This window comes from Erpetoichthys calabaricus, chromosome 2 (genome assembly GCF_900747795.2).
Source record: "Erpetoichthys calabaricus chromosome 2, fErpCal1.3, whole genome shotgun sequence".
In the NCBI taxonomy this organism is placed as follows: Eukaryota; Metazoa; Chordata; class Cladistia; order Polypteriformes; family Polypteridae; genus Erpetoichthys; species Erpetoichthys calabaricus.
Window position 1 is genome coordinate 89,839,314 of NC_041395.2, and position 21,774 is coordinate 89,861,087.

At 36.4% G+C, this 21,774-nt stretch overlaps 1 protein-coding gene across 5 annotated transcripts in view; it reads right to left on the minus strand.

Annotated features, from left to right (window-relative positions):
• Positions 1 to 21,774, minus strand: part of adam15 (ADAM metallopeptidase domain 15) — an 89,657-nt gene that overhangs the window by 24,900 nt on the left and 42,983 nt on the right. For all 5 annotated transcript variants that reach the window (XM_028794088.2, XM_028794089.2, XM_028794086.2 and 2 more), the window contains exons 13-18: positions 20,358 to 20,450; positions 18,199 to 18,394; positions 17,630 to 17,738; positions 5,873 to 6,068; positions 5,282 to 5,359; positions 4,859 to 4,970 (exon numbers count right to left, since the gene is read on the minus strand). In XM_028794088.2, the coding sequence (XP_028649921.1) occupies positions 4,859 to 4,970; positions 5,282 to 5,359; positions 5,873 to 6,068; positions 17,630 to 17,738; positions 18,199 to 18,394; positions 20,358 to 20,450 (784 nt within the window). The remainder of the gene's footprint in view (positions 1 to 4,858; positions 4,971 to 5,281; positions 5,360 to 5,872; positions 6,069 to 17,629; positions 17,739 to 18,198; positions 18,395 to 20,357; positions 20,451 to 21,774) is intronic.

A 21,774-nucleotide genomic window follows, 5' to 3' on the forward strand; every position in this document is an offset into this window, starting at 1 on the left:
GCATTCTGAAAAGGATATGAACCTCAAAGAAGCAGCATGCAGCAAAAGTAATAGGAAAAAGGAGAGGGCACTTTTACAATCAGAAAGGAAAACAGCAGCATTTGAAGTATGCATAACCAAGGAAACAAGTGACCGGGAAATGAAAATATTGATAGAAATGATGGCAAAAACAAAACGTTTAGAAGAAGAGTTCACCAAATAAGATGACCAGATTAAAAATCAAAAGTGAATTTGCAAAGTGAGCAAGTTGAGTGTAAGGCAGGATGGTAGTGGAGGACAGGAAATTTATCTAATAAATGATTTGCATAAATGTTTTCTTCAAAGTTGAAAAATAATTGAAAGTCTTCAAAATTTGGGATTTGGCTGGCTAAATTAAGCAGGAATGAAGACCAGCGCGGATTCACACAGCAAAACCTCTACCAGCTATGTCTAATGGCAAGTAGCAAAAACTTGCATGTTCAGAACCTGAACCTGTGCGCCCTCCACCCAAAATGTCCTCATCTCCCTCCAACTTGTAGCACAGGCACTAAATATAAATTCAGACGGCTTTCATGAAACTACTTAAAAACCCAAAACTAATCAACAATTCAAGACTAACATAACCATCACTGAATATAGTAACAACCCACGTAAATGTAACATATGAATACATTACATTTTTATGAATCATTTAAAAAACATTAACATGAGAAAGAAACAAAATCCCTGGACGTGGCATCAGCTCATCGCAAGGTGAACACAAGCATACACATACACTAGCGTTATTTTAGCGTCACCAAATCCCCAAAACGTCATGTCTTTGGAAGGAAACCGGAGTACACTGTGAAAACCCACCTGGAAAATATGCAAACTCCAGGCAGGTAACACAAGGAAAGTGACTCCCTGCGAGACAACAGCGCTACCGCTCTGCCACAACGTGTAATTATTATCAGTATTCATTTTTTAAATGAAGTTAACGAGTTATCTGTAAAATGTAACATACATACTTTAATGCATTTCATCAAAATGAAATCAAGTATAAATCTAAGGATTCTAAATGTGCAGAGAGTTGGAATATTATAAATGTAATGTGTTCTGTGTGGCAATTGCTGCTGTCAGTTCAAGTGGAAGCCCAAGAAAGCACATAGCGAATAACAACTGGGTCGGTTTTAAGATGACGTTTACGACTGTCTGCTTTAATGATACAGTAATCCCTCCTCCATCGCGGGGGTTGCGTTCCAGACCCCCCTGCGAAAGGTGAAAATCCGCGAAGTAGAAACCATATGTTTATATGGTTATTTTTATATTGTCATGCTTGGGTCACAGATTTGCACAGAAACACAGGAGGTTGTAGAGAGACAGGAACGTTATTCAAACACTGCAAACAAACATTTGTCTCTTTTTCAAAAGTTTAAACTGTGCTCCACGACAAGACAGAGATGACAGTTCCATCTCACAATTAAAAGAATGCAAACATATCTTCCTCTTCAAAGGAGTGCGCGTCAGAGAGAGAGAGAGAGAAAAAAGCAAACAGTCAAAAATCAATAGGGCTGTTTGGCTTTTAAGTATGCGAAGCACTGCCGGACAAAGTAGCTGCAAGGAAGGGAGCAAGCATTTTTCAGCATTTTTTAGAGGAGCGTCCATATCCTCTAGGCAAGTGTGCGAACAGCCCCTCTGCTCACACCCCCTCCGTCAGAGCGAGAGAGAGGAAAGCAAACAATCAAAAATCAATACGTGCTGTTTGATCTTTTAAGTATGCGAAGCACCATGCGGGAAGCATATCGCTTGCAAAGCAGCCACATGTAAGCCCAGCAAAGAAGGGAGCACTGTGAAGGTAATCTTTCAGCGTTTTTTGAGGAGCGGCCGTGTCCTCTAGGGGTGCGAACAGCCCCCGTGCTCACAATATATTTGAGGAGTTTTATTTAATACATAATACGTGCTGTGGTTGGGTAGCTTCTCAGCCATCTGCCAATAGCGTCCCTTGTATGAAATCAACTGGACAAACCAACTGAGGAAGCATGTACCAGAAATTAAAAGACCCATTGTCCGCAGAAATCCGCGAACCAGCAAAAAATCCGCGATATATATTTAAATATGCATACATATAAAATCCTCGATAGAGTGAAGCCGCGAAAGTCGAAGCGCGATATAGCGAGGGATTACTGTAAAATAAACTACGAGGTTAAAGTGGACATTTCTAGATTAAAGCCGAAATTTCCACTTTAATCACAAAATAGACTTTTTCACCATGCCCTTATTTTTTTTCTCTGTGACTCAAATACGCCGCCCTACATTCTTATGTTGTTGTGAAGGTGCAAAAAAAAAAAAAAAAAAAAAAAAAAAAAAATACAAGATGGTATGTGAAACTTTTAAAATGAATCGTGTCATTACAACAGGGAATATGCGACGCTTAAATATAAAAACACCACGAATGCATTTGTATGTTGGCATTGTACTTTACCACATTGAACCATTCATCAAACATCGAAGCACGCACATCGATCCCAGGGGATCCTCAAAGCTTTCTGTCACATGTAGATAGTAAACAGAGACTCTGACGTCACATTCCGACTTTTATCACACTGTGCCCCCCCGACTTTTTGCTGATACTGCAACTCGCGCACGCATCAATTTCTGAGGATGTGCTCAGAGGACGCATCAAATGAGCGCTGGGAATGTGCGGCTGCCATGATGCTTGCGCATACACGTTATGAGCGTGAAGTATAAACGAGCCCTAACAATTACGTCGGCTTTGCAGCAACAAAACAGAATGGAAGATGCCCAAAATGTATATCATTAATGGTACACAAATGTGGCACGAATACAGACAGGTAAGTCAAAATGGAAAAGAATAGTGAGATCCAAGTCATAACTGTTAATGAGGCAATTGAGGACAATCAGCCACTGGCTGAAAACAGTCACAGGATTAAAAGATGCTGGGAAAAAGATGGGACAAAGAGCTGAAAATAAAGTTAATTTAATGGAAGAGCTGTTTGAACAGAGAGGTTAAACTAGGACATATGAATAGTCTTAAGAGCTTGATTCAGTTAATCATAAATTATGTTTTCAGAGGCATCAGTTAGCATGAGGCAAGCCAGAAAACAAAAGAAACAGCTGTGATCTTACTACACACGCTTCTTTAATTACAAGTGTCATTGTCTTCCTGGCTCAAGCAAAATTCTAATCAACAGCAGCTTCTTGAAAAGGTCTATGTAATTACATTTTCTGTGTTTTCTTTATTAACTATGAATACAAGCATTGCTTCTTTCATTTCTATTCTCTATATTAAGTTACAGACTGTGTGGATTTACACTTCCTTCTATTGTCATAGAGGCTCACTGAAGTCATCAAGGTACCAAACTCTTTTGGAATCGTTCCTCAATATTCTTTGAATTCCTCTATGTCTTTGTGGAGAATGCAGAGCTCCTCTTGCAAACTCAGATGCATGGAGTCTCTCATGGCAATGAGTTTGTCAATCACAAATTTCCTACTGGTATCTTATGAGAGTGGTGAATGTTCCTCAGTTGAAATGATAGCTTTCCCGATATAATCTTAAATGAATGTAGTGCTTTTTCTGGAGTTTTCTGTATTTATACACTAGGGGGCTTTGCCCCCTGCTCGTTTCACTCACCAACCCCTATCCCCCCACCAGCACTACACACCGTTGTGAAGAGGGGGGCTGAACACACCCCAAGGAGACACAGTCGCTCCTCTGAAACCCCTCTTAAACGGTGATAGAATGGGACACAAACACAAGGTTTTTTTTTTTTTTTACCTCCTCTTTGCTTGATCACTTGCTGGCTTGATGCTGCTGTTGTGCCGTGTGATTTGCATTTCATGCAGTGCTTCAAACGTGTAAAAGCCTGTACAGCAGCTGTCCTTTTGTCTCACTTTCTCGTTTCTCTTCTCCCCCAGACATCCTCAAACACTATTCGATCTCTTTTCACTGTTCTGTTATTTCACCAAGTATTATTTTCCATTTTTTTGCGCTAATGCGATCTTGACTCTCATTTTTTTTTTTAGAATTTCGAATTTTCCCGTTTCCATTATCTCTAACCTGCTCTACATATCATGCCAACGTTTTTGCATTTTTTACGACGTTCTACGTTGTCTTTTTCCAGCCCCGAATTTTTAAGAGATAAGAGCACAGGAAATGTGTCTGCCAAAAGCATTCCAACAACTAAGAGGTTAGATGACAGGACTTGCTTCCAAAGGTTGTAAATATGACGTGACTTGAGCGTCTCACAGGATGTGAAAGTGTCTCTCTTCAAAAGATCACGTCTCATCGCAAGATTTTTTTTTAATAATAGATATTTTTTTTCTTGGACTTCATCAGTGTTTTAATACTTTATAACTTTCGGCATTCTGTCTTGGATTAAGTTCTTCCCATGCAACATTCCCACTATTCTTAAGACTATTCCTTTGTGCTTTTAGACTGTTTCGGTGGGGGGTTACATTTGATTATTTCTGAAGCAAAATAACTGAAGCGTAAAAATGTATTATCCTGCTCTCCAAAAACTCATTAACATTGTTACAGAATATGAAAGCAATAGATAGGACAACATTGTTTTCCCACAGTTGTCTCATGAAAACTGTTTACTTATTTACTTATCAACTGCCTCAGTTCTAAACCATCAGTATGTCAAATTAGATCGGTCACCACCTCTGGATTATGGCATAATGGACTACTTCCAAATTTAGAAGCAGTTTTGCTCTAAATATATACAAAAGGCCTATTAAAGTCAAAAGTTATGCATAACATCCCTAATACTTGTTCATCTTGTCTCTGACCAAGTTCAGCTCTGCTGTTTATTTTGTATTTCATAAGGGAAACACACTGAGGCAACTTGGCTAGTCAAAGATGAAGGCCATACTATACCTTTTCTTTGCAAAACTGGTCCACTGTCCAAACTTCCTCCATTCCCTGCCACTCTGCAGTCAGGAGGTGCCCAGCCTGGATCACAATGGCAGTTCTCATTGCTGTTACACACCTGACAGGACACAATAAATAAGAGATTCTATTAATAAATAATGATATTATTGCTATTAATCTGATAAAATTAATCAGAGGAATCAAAATCAAACTCTACACATATGGTCACATGTGGGTATAATAGCAGAAACTAGCAGAGAGTCACTTTAATTTCCGTGCCAGCCATAGATCCTTCATAACCTGATACATTGATATCTATAGGTGAGGTCATACATGTCTTTTGTGTGTTAAAAATGATTTCATCCATCTTGATTCCCAGGTGGTGTCCCATGCTTTTCTATTTTTCTAATATACAATTTTCACCCTCACCCCATGTTTGTTACACTTCTTTTGACAATCCACCACACCAAACAGAGACACATCCTGGCATTTGTTGTTGATGCAAGCCTGTAACAAGAAGCAAATGGATAGTTAGAGAAAGACCACCATCTCGGCATGCATGTAAAAAATGAAAAAACATGCTTTCACACCCAAATTGGCATTCCCTCTTTCATCTTTGTTTCCCTTCTCCTCACCCTTGCTTACATAACCCCATAATGCCCTTGAGTATCTTGTCTGGGTGGTACTTTTCAGTTTACTAATGATGGTTACCACAAGTTAACAGTGACATCAATGGTGTGTAGCGCGCAGAACACAAAATGTAAATGATGAAAAAATGTTCAACAAAATGACAAAAACAAAACATCACTTCTACCAGATTGTGACAGAACGCATTATTTGAACTACAAGCCTAACATGCAGAATTACTGTACATTAATTGTAAGGCAATTAAAGTTCACTGATACTCTACAAGAGAACTATTTCTTATCCTTTGACTAACCCAAATGAAATCCTATTTTAACAAGTAAAATATATAAAATTTACTAAATATTACCCTTTTGGCATTCATTCTAAACTCACCTTGTTTTTTCCACAAGCAGTGCCTGACATGACTAGGCTATGGTTGACCACATCATTGCCGAAATTGATATAGGTTTTCCTACAACGTATATCAGTTTTATTAACCCGCACTTTCATATTGATTATCTCTACATTGGAGCCCAACAGGGGACGATTGCTTCCACCTCTACACTGGATTTTTCCGCAGTGTACATCTCTGGTCAAAAAACAAAAACAGATGTGCTTTTTAACATTGCATAAGAAGTAAGTTTTTACAATATACTTTAGCAAATTTCTCCATTAATTAGGGCGCATTTGTGCACACACATTTGCTCTCATCTATATTGGGCCAGTTCACCAATTAAATACAAACAAGCACATTTTTTAGATGATGAAGGAACAATGTTGTACCCAAAGGAAAAATGGCTCAAACATAGGGAGAACATGTAAACTCCAGGCTAGAAAACAGGGCTCTGTAGCTCTACAGCAGCAGTGCTAATTACTATGTCACTATTCTGTCATTTCACATTAATGCAAATAATAAAACTGAAGTCTAGGCTCTGTTATAAGTATATATATATATATATATATATATATATATATATATATATATATATATTAGTGATTAAAGAAACTTTGGTCTGTACAGTAGACTCTTCACAGGCAGAGTTCTGACTCACTATGTTCAGTACTAGCAAACAAACACTTGTCAATTACACACATGAAAAATAATAATAATCACAGAAAGAGGCAACTACTAGAGGCTGAAACTATTTGGTTGTTGACACCTTTTCACCTCTACAACATATCACAGCTCTCACCTCTTGTTCATTCTGCCTCTTTCATTCTTGGCTGTTTCCAGTCTTTCTAAATGAATCTCTCTATAATGAATTATTATTTGTTTTAACATAATAATGAAGTGATAGATAGTCTATAAAACAAATGCAGGTTCTATTTCTGATTAACTATACTTGCAGATAGGAGATAGGCAATGAAATACATGCCAATGTATCTCAAGTCCAACCAAAGTAATAAAACAATTTAGCATTATTTTTCCCACTGACTAAAACATATACTTTTGAAGCTTGTGCAGAGCTTAATTGCTGCATTCCTTCACTTACTGACTCTGTTTCAAAACTAGTACAGGAGCAAATTCCCTACAGTGTACATCTGCTGGCATAAGAAGGTCCACCAAGCTATTTGCCAGTTCCCCTTGTAAAAGCCCATCATAGTAAGTTAATGTTAATATTAAATTTACAAAGTATAGTTTTACATAGATACACAGATAACAGATTTAGTTTTATCCCCTACAGTAATAGGTAACATGTCAATGGAATATTTCTAACACTTGCTATAACTCTGATGTCACTGTAGAATAAACCTAGTTAGAAAGATTGTTTGCAAATGGAAAGGTATAGAGGCAGACAGTTTTCTGACTATATATAGTAATGTATATTGCAATGTACTTAGCAACAAAAATAGTAATGGCTACAGTAACTTAAAGAAAAGTAAATTACAAATGTAAACATGAAATGGAAACGTCACAGACCAAAATGTTATTTTTTATGTGTACTATCAATTACTTCTCTTCATTTTTGCATGAACTATTTTTGCCTTGAATTTCTTTAAAATATTGAAAAAATAAGATAACTGAACTGTAGAATCTTTTGTTTACAGAAGCTGCAAAAGTTTGGAAACACTGGAGAAACATAGCTATACCTCTTTCTCAGATGTTTAAATCAACATATTTAGAAGAAGCAACTTTTCTAAAAAGCTTTTCAGTCTAAAGAAAACAAAACAGTAAGTTGCTTGTTCCTTATGATATATAGATTTAGAATCGACTTGTAAATTTTATTTTATTTACCACTATAATATGTTTTCTCTGGCTAAAATAAATAAATAAAACAACATAAACATTTGGAATCAAATATTGCTTTCAAATACATTGAAAGTAAATACAAGTTGTCATGCATGTATAATCTGTGCATCACACTCCTGACTCAACTGAGATGAGAGGGGCGGAATCACTAACAATATTGACTCTTCCTACAGCCAGGAGAAGACACTCAGTGAGGGCGATATAAAAGCAAGACACTCACAGAGAGTGGTGTTTCATTCTGAACCCCGACTCGTGAGAGATGGAGTTCCAAAACAGACTTGACCTGCTAACAATTCCCTGCCTTGGGCAGTTTATGTTTTGCCATTGCATCATCGTGCATCATTTTTGTTTAGTACCTCAGGTTGTTATGAAACTGGGTGACCTGGTTGGCGCCCCAACATTTCTCCAGTCCAGTTGTTGTACCTCGCGTGAATGCAGAGTCGATGCATTCAAATTACTTTAAAGCCTGAATTACAGCTGCATTAGAGTAGACATGTGAAGGATAGTGGAAAGGGTCACATATAATATATACAATATTTATAAAATATATAATATATATAATATTTCTGGATGAGTTAGGAAGAGGAATTACTACAAGTTCTGAAATTTTTCACTCCAACCAGACTAGTTTAGATTTACACAATTTTAATAAATATTGTAAAATAGTATTAAATATACTTCATGATTTATTGACTAACTTCATATAAAATCCTGAAAAATGGTCTTAATCACATGCCTTATTCACTAAAATTATCCATCTAATAATGTATTCCTCTCCCGCAGTATTTGGAGATGGAGCATGACAAATTCAGGATTTACACTGAAAAGGAAATCTTTCAACTCTGAATGTCACAAGTCACAAGTTTCTTGCCCATAATAAAAACATCCATCTATCCACCCATTAATTTTCTTAATTCATTTAATCTTTTAACACTTAAAACAAACAGTATATCTTTGCAGATGAACTGACAGTACACACCAATCATCCAATCTCTGTTTAATACAGCTTATTCAGGGTCAGAAATCTCAATAAAAGGTAAAGAACTAGATTAAACAAGTAAGAAAATGTAGGCATGGAGTAACTTTTAGGTGAGTTCAGACATTTAGTTAACTGTTTTGAAATTTGGAAAATATTAACATTTGTTACTGACTTTAAACAGTTATCACACTAGGACTTATTCAAAAATAACAATGATAATAGACTACTTACTTATTTTAGTAAGTATATCAAATACATGTTTAAATAGCATTTTACAACATTATATATTTGAAAATGGAAACCAAACTGGCTTGTGGTGATACAGTAACTTTTATAAAAAGCAGATCCCAACCCAAAGCGATTAAGAGAAATGTGATGATTAATGCTGATTGTAGAAGATCTGCTGTTAAATGTAGTTCAAATTTATTAACATAAAAGTTTTCAAAGAAGCACCTGATGGAGTTTTAAAATCTCTGCTGAGGTCTCAAGCTAAAATTGGTGGCATGTGACTTTGATGAGTAGCGTTCTACTGATATATTAATGTATCAGAGAAATATTGAAACATTATGATATGTAGATCATTTTAGTATAATGGAAATCCTGAGTACATATTTTCTCACTGTATGAATTATGTGTCTCTGATTAAGGGCTAGTGAGCTGGTTTCCAATTTCGTTCACTTCTATAGAGAAGTTAAATTGCTTCCATTTTATACTTTATGGTTATTAACATTGTGTAATTGAATGCACTATGATTTCAAGAAGCAGGAAAAGTAAGCCAATGTGACTAAGGTTTGTACAAGCTCTGCAAAATGGCAGAAGCCACATCTACAGCCAGCATATCAAGCATAAGCCGTTGCAATGCTCTGCGGAGCTCTGCAGGTGTTTCACTGTTTTGCTTTTCCAGCCAACAGTCAAACAAATAAATGATGAAAATATACAAAATATGAAAGTTGAAGACACCTATCTCAAGAGAAATTTGAAACAGTACACTAATCAATAATTGAAGTTGTACAGAATGTGTTTCTGCTTCAGAAAAGAATTCTGTAATGCTTTTTGCAATTTTAAAATTTCACACTGTGCACTGTATTAAAATTACTTTTAAAAAGTTTAAAATTTCAAACCAATTTTCATGAAGAATAAGTGTAGCAAATATAAACAAAATTGGTCAACTGCAAGAGAAAGATGGAAGGACAGCCAGACATAATGATGACAGCAGGTACTTTTCACATTATATGCTGTCACTCACGTGTGTTTAGGAGACAACTGAAGGGCTTGAGTACATGTAATTCCACGCCAGACCAGGGGGTGGCGAAATGCACTAATTCTCCCTCTTGGTCTTTTACAGACCATTCTAGGGAAATCCCGCCCGGCTCTGGGGCAGCCAATGATGTCACTTCCGGTTCCAGTCCTGATGACATCACTTCCCGTACTGGCCTTTAAAGCTGCCATCTTGTGGATAATAAGGCAGTTCTGTTTTGGACTCGATTGTGTGAACATGTCAATGTTTTTGCAACAGTTTTGCAGCCAGGAAAAATTATAGGGGTGGCTGCCCCAAACCTTCGCAATGTCTGATGGTCATTCTTCTTACAATACACATTATATGCAATCACATCTAAAAAGATTTGATAAGAACAGTCTGTTCTTCCCAACATAGATTGTTACTTACAATTCACAATTTACTTTTAATCCTATGTATTCATGTGATTTGTAATAAAAGTTTCCCTCTTACTTCCAACAGATGTCTCATGCATCCATATTTTGTAACACAGACTTGATATTTTTTTAAAGAATTATTTTAAAGTAACAGCTGTCATCCACTTTACTCTCATCATTATTTTAAACACTGTTATCATCTATCTTAGTCTCCTTTCTCATAATATGAAAATACTTTACCTCTCCTTTTCTGCTGCTATTCATTGATAATAAAGTTTTGCAGGCCTTTGGTCTTGCTCTACTACCATGCTTACTATGTGCTTTTATCTTTAAACATTCTTATAGAGTTACAGATGTTAAAAAAAGACTTCCTCCTACACGCATAATGTGCCAGTGGTAGAACCTAGGCATGTAGCTTTTGGGGGTTAAAGCAATAAATAACATCACATTTCATTTAAAACCATTTAGTTGATGTGCTGATTTCAGTCTCCCATTTTTTTCCTTCTGTCATCTTTAAATTGCAATTCCATCAGTGCAGAACATTTGAGTTCTGAAATTATCCTGCCATAGATCTTGAATTTTTATTTACTCCTGCACATTAATAGGTAAATGGTCATTAGGCACTTTGTAGTTACAACACTTAGCATTTGTCCATAAATAAATTATAATAATTAGTGAATGATTCTTCATTTTTAAGCTAGCAAGCTGTTTTTTTAAAAGGCTTCTGAGTTATTATAGAAAAAGCTGAATTTTTGGAGCAATAGGAAATTTGTGATAGTGAAAGCGTATAGGTGGTAAGAATTGGCTTGGGCCCTTTCTTTTGTATCTTATTTTTCCCTGGCTTCTCCTATATGTCTGTTGCTATGGAATCTTAAATATTAGCAGTTATACAAGTGTAGGGGCAGAGAAAATGCGATGTTTCAATATTATACACTTTGTGCCCTTGCAACAGCCAACATTCCTAATGCACCCTTTGCCCTAGTGCTTCTATTATTTAGTCCTTTGACTGTAGTTCTGGTTTTACCTGTTTTCATATTCTGTTTTTGACTTGTGTATTTTGGAAATTTTAAATGTGCTTTTCTGTATATTGCCATTTGAGTGGTTTTGAACTATTTTTTGGATAACAGACTCCCGAATAAACAATGATTGTTTAATTTTTTTCTCATGATCTGTAAAATAACCAAAATTTGTACTGCCAGTAGCATTTTATGGGGTGGTAGGCCAAGCTATGCCCAGCAATCGCCTTTTCCTCTGGACGGAACAACAAAAAATTAAACATAAAATTATGTATTTAAAACTGTGTGTTCCCTGGCACACTAACATTAAATATTTTCAGCCAATCAAATTACTCAGCAGAAGTGTGTCAAGATCCATTACTGGCGCCTCATTTATACTTTGAAAAACATTGAAACTTTGCTAACAAGTATTTACACACTTTTCTGCAGGTCATCTGTTAAGAAGGTGAAATCTGAAGAACTTGTCAGGGCTGCAGAAGTAGATATGATTGCACTTAAACCACTAAATAAGGCACAAAATACTGATCAAGGAAAAATTAGAAGTGAAGACATTTTCTTATATGGTTATATTTACTAAACAACAGGATCACTTCATAGAGTTATTTTTCAATTTTGGACATTTGTGGCACATTTCAGGCCCCAGGTGCTGACTGGGAAGAAAGGATTTAGTCTAATGAACAATACATATAAAAACAAAATCTAGAAATTATTTAGATGCCAGGTATTATTCAAAATCTTCATGAGAATTAAACTCTTAAAAAATTCTGGATAGAGTCTTAATGTTGATAGAGTTTATAATTTATGGACGTCAAAAAAGGTCAGAAGAGAAACTGAATATTCAGTGTAATTTGGAGTAGAAAATAATTTACAGTAATCCCTCCATTCCAGAACCCCCCGCGAAAGGTGAAAGGTGAAAATCCGCGAAGTAGAAACCATATGTTTATATGGTTATTTTTATATTGTCATGCTTGGGTCACAGATTTGCACAGAAACACAGGAAGTTGTAGAGAGACAGGAACTTTATTCAAACACTGCAAACAAACATTTGTCTCTTTTTCAAAAGTTTAAACTGTGCTCCATGACAAGACAGAGATGACAGTTCCGTCTCACAATTAAAAGAATGCAAACATATCTTCCTCTTCAAAGGAGTGCACGTCAGGAGCAGAGAATGTCAGAGAGAGAGAGAGAAAAGCAAACAAATCAATAGGGCTGTTTGGCTTTTAAGTATGTAAAGCACTGCGGCACAAAACAGTTGCAATGAAGGCAGCAGCTCACACCCCCTCCGTCAGGAGCAGAGATGTCAGAGAGAGAGAGATAGACACAGAGAAAAACAAACAAGCAAAAATCAATACGTGCCCTTCGAGCTTTTAAGTATGCGAAGCACTGTGCAGCATGTCGCTTCACGAAGCAGCTGCACAGAAGGGAGCAATGTGAAGATAATCTTTCAGCATTTTTAGATGAGCGTCCCTATCGGCTAGGTGTGCGAACAGCCCCCCTGCTCACACCCCCTCCATCAGGAGCAGAGAATGTCAGAGCAAGAGAGAGAGAGAGAGAAAAGTAAGTTGGGTAGCTTCTCAGCCATCTGCCAATAGCGTCCCTTGTATGAAATCAACTGGGCAAACCAACTGAGGAAGCATGTACCAGAAATTAAAAGACCCATTGTCCGCAGAAATCCACGAACCAGCAAAAAATCCGCGATATATATTTAAATATGCTTACATATAAAATCCGCGATAGAGTGAAGCCGCGAAAGTCGAAGCGCGATATAGCGAGGGATTACTGTATAAGAAACTTTGTTATATCCATCCATCCATCCATCCATTTTCCAACCCGCTGAATCCGAACACAGGGTCACGGGGATCTGCTGGAGCCAATCCCAGCCAGCACAGGGCGCAAGGCAGGAACAAATCCCGGGCAGGGCGCCAGCTCACCGCAGGGCACACACACCAAGCACACACTAGCGACAATTTAGAATCGCCAATGCAACTAACCTGCATGTCTTTGGACTGTGAGAGGAAACTGGAGCACCCGGAGGAAACCCACACAGACACAAGGAGAACATGCAAACTCCATGCAGAGAGGACCCAGGAAGCGAACCCAGGTCTCCGATGCAGCAGTGCTACCACTGCGCCGCCGTGCTGCCTTTGTTATATCATTTCAGTTAATGTTTTGATACTTAGCACTAAATATGCAATATAGTAAATAATCATATGTGTGATGGTTTTGGTGCTAAATGTATTGCTAATACTGGTCCTCTAAAATTGTTGGTTTTTAGAACTTGTCGCTCACATGAAAAAAATTTGCATGCACCAGGCCACCTATTAGAGGGAAAATTGAATGTGACTGATCTTTTTATCCTTTATCATGTCAGAATTTTTCGTTCTTTTAATAATTCTGATGTGTACTTGGCGTTGGTTGTTGTTTTGTTACAATATTTATTTTTTATTTATTGAACTTCTGTAAAAAGTAAATACCTCCCTTGGGATAAATACAGTGGTATATATCTGTCTAAAAGCATTAAATTATCAAAAATAAATTATTAAAATAAACCACAGCTTCAAAGTAACCAGTCAGGGCATCAAACACACACTCATGACATACAACCTTGAAAATTCTACTCTATGAATTATGCAGTCAGCGGGTAGATTTTGAATCAGAAATTATACAATTTTTAGTTGTCCAGACACATTGTGTTATGATTGTTATACTACTGAACAGTTTAAACAGAGATTTTACATATATTTTTCATATTTCTTCCCATTTATTTCCCATTTAATGTAGTATTTTTATAGACTTTTACAATGTTCACATTGTCTCTTTCTGTTTATTTCTGCATTCTGTAGCCATTTTATGTATTTTAGGAACGTCCATGACTCATTTCCATTACAATAACAATGTAGTACAGCACATCTCATCACTTGCTCAATTCATATGTGTCTCATTGTTATGTCATATCCAAGTGCCTACTTATTGTGGCGGATCAGAGCCTTCATTGTCCAGGTTTGTGGGCAAAACAGAGAAATATTGTGAAGGATAACCTTTTCTCAGTTCAGACCTTTTTGCAATAGCTTTGTTTACTTCGATTTTTATTAATGTGTTGGTTTGGTCTCCTGTGTCGACTCATCTTTTTATTTCAGACCTATTATGCTTCTCTAAACTTTTGTTCTGGCTCTATATTCTGGTTACCCTGTAATGTAATCTAACTGCACCCATTGGCCAGTAGCAGAACATGTCGGGGCTGGGATAGAGCAAACTTAAAATCACACATACAGAAGCTTGTCATTGCAGGTTAGAAACTGTTCCATCTGCAGAGCAAGCGAAGTTTCCTTCTATTGCTCAAAGAGATGAGACAGCTTCTTTACAAGCTAAAGGTGTCCACTTTCCAAAAGGTGGGGAGCAGTTAGTCGTAACACAATTGACTGAATTCTCAGACTGAGACACGCTGCTTTAAAAATACTCATCTTTTTAAGTTCATATAAGAGTTCAACTTCTCTTTTAAATAGGTTAACTAAACTGAAGAAATTACAGCAAATTCTCATTTCAGCTAATGTTTGCAAAACCAGAATTTGTATTTCATCCGTAATTCCCTTCACTCCATGCCCAGTAACAGCCAGACTGCATTCATTCAGAAATGAAAAAAATGTAGGACAATTGTCCTCTAGGTGTGTGTGCTACATGTGAACCAATGTATGGTAAAGAAGATGTTTTGTCTAAATCAAAGAACTTGTCAATGTTGCTTTTTGTTTCCCTTTCACTTTATGAGCAAACAACTAACAAACTGTCATAGTTTAGTGCTGTGTATATACAGTATATGAACGTAACACAACTTTTTTTTGGGTTTTCCCTTTTGCTTTTACCTATATTAGTTTCCTAGCATTTCACTTTCTTATTTTGTTTAATTAACATGGGGTTAAGAGCTTGTACTTAGTCAAATTGCCTTTCATAATTTACACGCATATTGTGATGTGATGGCTACCAAGTATAATCTTAAGCTATGACACTACAGACTCCCTCTATACCTATATCTATATATATCTATATATATATCTATATATCTATATATATATATACATACATACAGTATATATATATATATATATATATATATATTGTGATATATGGCCGGACGTTCATCCCGGCCAATACCCCCACGCCGCTAGCTGGAGCTCTTCCGGCAGCATGGAGGTGCCCCAAATTCCAGCAGGGCATCATGGATATTGGAGTTTTCGTTCACAGCCCTGCTGGATACCATGGGGGCCGCAAGGGGACGCTACAGGGAGGCTCAGAGACTTGTATATATATATAGTTTACGGTGCTGCCTTGCATTAAAGATCAGGATTTGTGTCCTGAGTGTTTCCTTTGTGGAGTTTGCATATTCTCCCCATTTTTTGTGGGTGTTTGGCCCTGTTTCCTCCTACAGTAAAAAAACTTGCAAGTTAAGTGAATTAGTGTTGGTAAATAGGCCCTAATGTGTATTTATATGTGTGTGTTTTTTTTCACCCTGCATTGTACTGGTGCTCTGTCCAGGTATTGTTTCTGCCTTGCACACAGTGATTGTTGGGATAGGCTCCAGCTACCCAGTGACCCAGCTCTGGATATGCAGGTTAGTCTTTGTAGATGGCAGCAACCCTTAACAAATAATTGTTCCCTACTGCCCTGGCCACTCATGTCTTGCTCTTCCACTACAAAAACAGTTGAACAATACTGACTTTAACAGCAAACTGACATTGACTTGGATCCATTACAGTGGTGGAAGCTACAAGAGGTCAAATAAACAGTCCTGACTAAAAAAGCTACAAAATGTACAAAATGTTCAGAATTCCAGGCTCTACTAATGTCACTTGTGAATGTTTATTTCCTGCATCTTAATAAAAAAGCATTCCCTTAACTGACCTGTTTAAATAAACTGGTGAGATTAAGCAAATGGCTGAATAAACAGTTAGAAAATCAATTACGTCTTATTTTTTCATCATCATGTAATTTTAAAGACAGTGTTATTGACAGGGCCAATCAAAGTGCTAGACTAATTTGCATTATGATGAGGCTCAATATAAAAAAAAATACTTTGAGCTGTTGACTGATTAGTGTTTCACTGTTAATTTGGCTGTTTCTGTTACTCAAAACTATCAGTAAACTAACCGTAATAATACAGTTAATATAACTTTGGTAATAGAAACTACACTAAGTTATTTTTGCTTCATATAAAAATATTAATTTGCTTGAAACTACATAATATGTCAATTAAAAGGCAAGTAATTCTGATTAAAAACTTTAATTGTGCAATTAACTGTGATTAAGTTACAAGTCTTTTTTATGATACTGAAAAAAGTGATAATGGATCACTAGGACTAACTGGGAAGTGTTAGCTATGTTGTGCATTTTGTAAATTTGGGGCAAATCAAACAATATTACAGTATAAAAATATTATCAAAGTGTAAATGACAGTTTTCTAGCATTTGTCCATTGCTAGTACACATCCACAGATTCTGTCCATTGCTAAACAAGTTCTGTTGATTTTAAAGATGCAATTTAAATTTTTAAATTGACTACAATAAAATGTTGCAATGTATGCCTGACTTAACTTAGGACTTATTGATTATAATGTAATTAATAGAACTAATAAAAACAAAAATAAATTAAAGGAATATATTATTTACTGATATTACTAAAGTAGAAGAATAATATCTTACAGGAATTTGAAATTGGAACAACAATGTTATCCTCATGACACTGAGAAGGTTAAGGAAAACTGATAGATGATTATTATCAATATAATGTTAAATACCTACACACAGTTAATTAAGTGTGTATCCATTATGAAGCCAAACATTTCAAACACACAGTTGTATAATTATAAGTATTTCCATGTTCAGCAATACTGGAGCACTCTATCATTTCCACTTAATTTACGGCACCACTATTAAGAGAGCAATACCCATCTGCTCTTGTGTGAAGAAGTGCTGCCTGGTTTCCTAGCTTCCGTTTACAGTCCTAAACTCTTAACAGTATGTCATTTTATATTTAACTGAAAGAAATCAGCTGGCTCAGCATTACTGAACATTTTAAAGAACTGCATTAGTTCCTCATGTGGTTTGCTTTGCTCAATACTAAACACATTTAATTCTCCGTTAGAGAGTTAGCATGTCAGACTAAAATATCCCAGAATGCACTTGCTTAGCAGAGACTACACACAAGCAGAATCGGATAGCACAAAGTGCAGTAAATTTTATCATAATTTAAAATTGTCTCACTGGTCATCACAGGCTATGTAGGAGCCATCGGAACGCTGGCCACAATTGCCATATTTGTCACCCTGTTTGTTGAAAGAACTGAAGCAAATGTCATCAGCACGAGTGGCATCTACAAAAAAACATAAGTAAACAGAGTCAGATTTGCATTCTTTTAGTGCAAAAATAATTTTTCAAAAAATATAAGGGGTACAGTTGTTAGCATTGCTGCCTCACTGCTCTGTTTGAATTTTGAAATGGTCCATTTTTCTGTGGGGCATTCGTGTTATTTTTGTGACAATAAAGATTATTCCACAAGCAGTTGCGTTTTCTTCCTGTATCCTAAAGATCTGCTGGTTAGGCTAGTTGTAACTCTACTCTGGCCCCATGAGTACGGATGTGTACTTAAGCATACTTTGCAATTAACTGACATACCATCAAGGGTTGGTTTCAGCCTTATACCTGGCACTACTGGGACAGGCACTGGCTTTCTGTGATGCTCATTTGGAGCTTGTGGATTGAAAAAATGGATGGAAGTGTAAACAACAAAAACTCTCGGACAAACATAAATTCTACACTGAAAAGAAACTTACTAGGTCCCCAGAGAACCTGGCACTGCATTTCATTTGTAATGCAGATTCCATTGTAGCAGAAAGCTTCTCCCTGCTGACAAGTGTTCCCATTCTGAATGAAGACATTAGCAGGGCATAAGGGAGATGATCCATTGCAGTATTCTGGTAGATCACATTCACCAAAGTGCTCCCTGCATACTGAGCCAGCAGAGCGAAACTGTGGGGATAAAGTGAGCAAAGTAGAATATAAAAAAGAAAAAAAAGAGATATAAATAGTTCGAGAGGAGACAAAAGGAGGGAGACACACACTAAGACCAATGATAGGGGACAAGAACAAATGAATTATATTGAAATATTTAATCACTGCCTTTAAAAACATGATAAAACTTTATCCATGGGTTTTGTTCCATTATCCAGAATCAAAAAAAAATTTAACAGATGCATTTATTGTCGCAAATATTAAAAACTTAAGACAATAGATAAAATGTTCATGTTATTTACTACAGAATTATATCTTTGTTGATTAACAATTAATAAACTAGCTTACTCAAAAACAGACTACAGGCCCTGTATACCATCTCTAAGGCTGAATCCTATCCTGGACAAAAATAACTAGTTCTTCACACTGCACTTGCCAACTCTCATACATTCAAACAGGATAAATTTACTATTGTCACTCAATCAGAACTTTTCATTTTTGGGATATGGGAATAAACCAGAGTACCTGCTGAAAACCCCCTGCATTCACTGGCCTGGAATTCAAACCTAGAGTTTAGGAGCAATGAGGCTGCAGTACTTGCCGTTATGCCACTTCTCCTTATGTATATAAATAACAAAATATGAAATCTACAAACTAAAAATCTAAATATTAAAGTATATATTGTTGCTCATAATGTCAAAAGTGCACTTATATAAGTCATATAAGTCAATGGCATATAAAAAGGTAATTGTTTTTATTTATTGATTTATGTTATAGAAGGGTCCCTATGTGAACTTATAGAAGGATACATTATAAAACAGGAAACTGTAAGCAGGTTTTGGCAGTAACCAAGCTGCTTGAGAACACAAGAAAAATGAACAAAATTCATGACTCTTGCTCACAGCATATAGTACATTAAGTTGAAACTTTGTTACCTTTGTGAAAATGACAAAGTTAAAAGAACACAATCACAGGCTTGGCTACAATACCTGTCTCTGGTGTGTATGCATCCGGTAAAGGATGTGCTAATAAAAGACTTGAGAGAATCATTGCAATTGTAAGTTATTCATTTGCATAACACAGAAGCCAAAACTTCATAGCACCAAGATATCTGACTATAAATCCTGGTATGTACTCTGTAAGTGTTTATATCAAAACCACTATGCAATCTATTATTTTAGTTCCAGCTGCCCATTAAATTATAGGGTCATAGCGTTCAAATGATAAATTAGATGTCTGTTCTATGTTTCTTTCCAGGATCACAGTATAAATATAAAGCAAGTTTTCGGCTGAAGTGTAAACAATTTCCCAAAGGACTGACTTTGTTATTAAGTTAATTGCAAAATTAACCTTTTGTAATTACTACATATTTATTAATGGCTCCTAAATCGTGTGCAGCTGAGAAGAAAATATAGCACAATAGCTGTCACTCCAGTTGTCATAGAGTAGAACCATTCAGACTTCATCAGGCTACTATACAAGTCATAAAAGAACATGATCTCCCCATGGAAAATACAGTACAGACTGCACATGACATACAAAACCTATTGATGCTGACAAGTCCACACAGTCTGCACTTCACATCAGATAACACATGTACATCTATTTTGAAATTTGTAGCAAATGGGCACAGTCTTAGATATAACTTTGCTTGTTACCATCAACAAACATGAAGGCAACAAACACGTTTCATTTTGTCCTCTTCTCACTGACATTTCCAATTAAATGTTTTGCTTGAGCATGGCATCTACTACATGGACTAGAACTTCAAACAGCATTACGGTCAAATTATTTGGCCTCCAGCCCTTAAATATAAGTGAATGTTTTAACAATTCTAATACATTAATAATAATTCTAATTTATATAATAAAAGCAGGAAGAAAGCATTGTACATCTGATTATTACAGTATACTGTAACAAAACATCTAATTTATTTTTATGGAGAAACACCAGAACAATGATCTAAAAGAGAGGCACCAACCTTGCAGTTTTCACAGCAGACCCCATTAGAAGAACACTCTGCACCAAATGCTAGTTTGCAGGTGCTGGCATTGCAGCAGGGGTCCTTGCACTCCTGTACACAAAGTAAAATGTACTGAAATATTTTTGGAAAGTCAAATTAATTTCACCATGTTTTTAAAGATCTGCATCCTGTGTGTACAATTTTTTTTCTGTTTAGACGAATAAATTTTAGGAACAGCCTGTCAAAATGAACAATCCTGCTTCTATTCCAGTTGATGATTGCAGATACAGTGTTCCTATCCCAATAGTACTGGATGTAAGGCAGGAACCAACCCTGGATAGGGCAGCAGAATACTGCTGCAGGGACCATGCATGTTACTCTAACATACATATCGATGTGAGGAACATTGTAATACCCATGCAGATATGGGGAAAGCATGCAATCTACAGGATGGCCCACATTTAAGTATATGATTGAAAAGGCATTATTATCAGGAAACTACCAATGTTATTTTCAAGTAACATAATGGAACATGTTCTCCATGGCATGATCCACCAATGCGCCATGCAGATCAATATACGCCTGAAGACGAAGAGCAACGTTGTCACAGGCAGCTTAGCACATCTGTACTGGTATCCTACTCTAGTGACAATAGATTTGCCACCATCCTATATTCGAATACAGTGGGGGTTGCCCAGTCCAGCACATTGTTACTCCAATTCTCAGGCTACACAGTTATGCCATTTTCGATACTTTTCGCACAGTAGTTTAAATGCTACAGCCTGTGAAATGGCATATACATAAATATGAGCTACCCTGTAGATTTCAAATTCAGGATGTTGGAGTTATGAGGTAGTAATAACTACTACCAAGCCAACTCCTCACAGGGTGTAACAATAAAATGACTTTTTGCATTTCATTGTGTTGCACTCTCACAGTCACAGTTGTTTCAGAAGACCTGCTGGCAAATTAAATTTTTAAATACCCTTGGTCACAGCATTATTAAAAAAAATACATGAAATTGTGAAATGAGGTTTTTTGGTGGGGTGTTAAAAAGACAGGACTACAGTTACGTGGCATTGTGATAAATGGCACTCAAAGTATTAATTTGATATTATGTGCTAATTGGACTTGTACAATATTCATATTAAGAAATGGTACCTACAGTATACAGTTTATGAACATCGTATTCTAAGATTGAATTATGTTTTGCTGGTTACAAGGGTACAGGTATGTCACACTGTGATAACTGGCACTCAAAGTATAAATCTTACTAAAAATGTAACTTGATGAGAGTTGTAGTGGGAGTCAACAGGCAAATACATCCTATTTGTTAACGTAAGAACAGAACTCTTATGTTCTGACGGGTATATGTAGTGGTCTCAAACACTTATGTGAGACTCCTGCATTGGGTTAGATATCCATCTGTTACCTG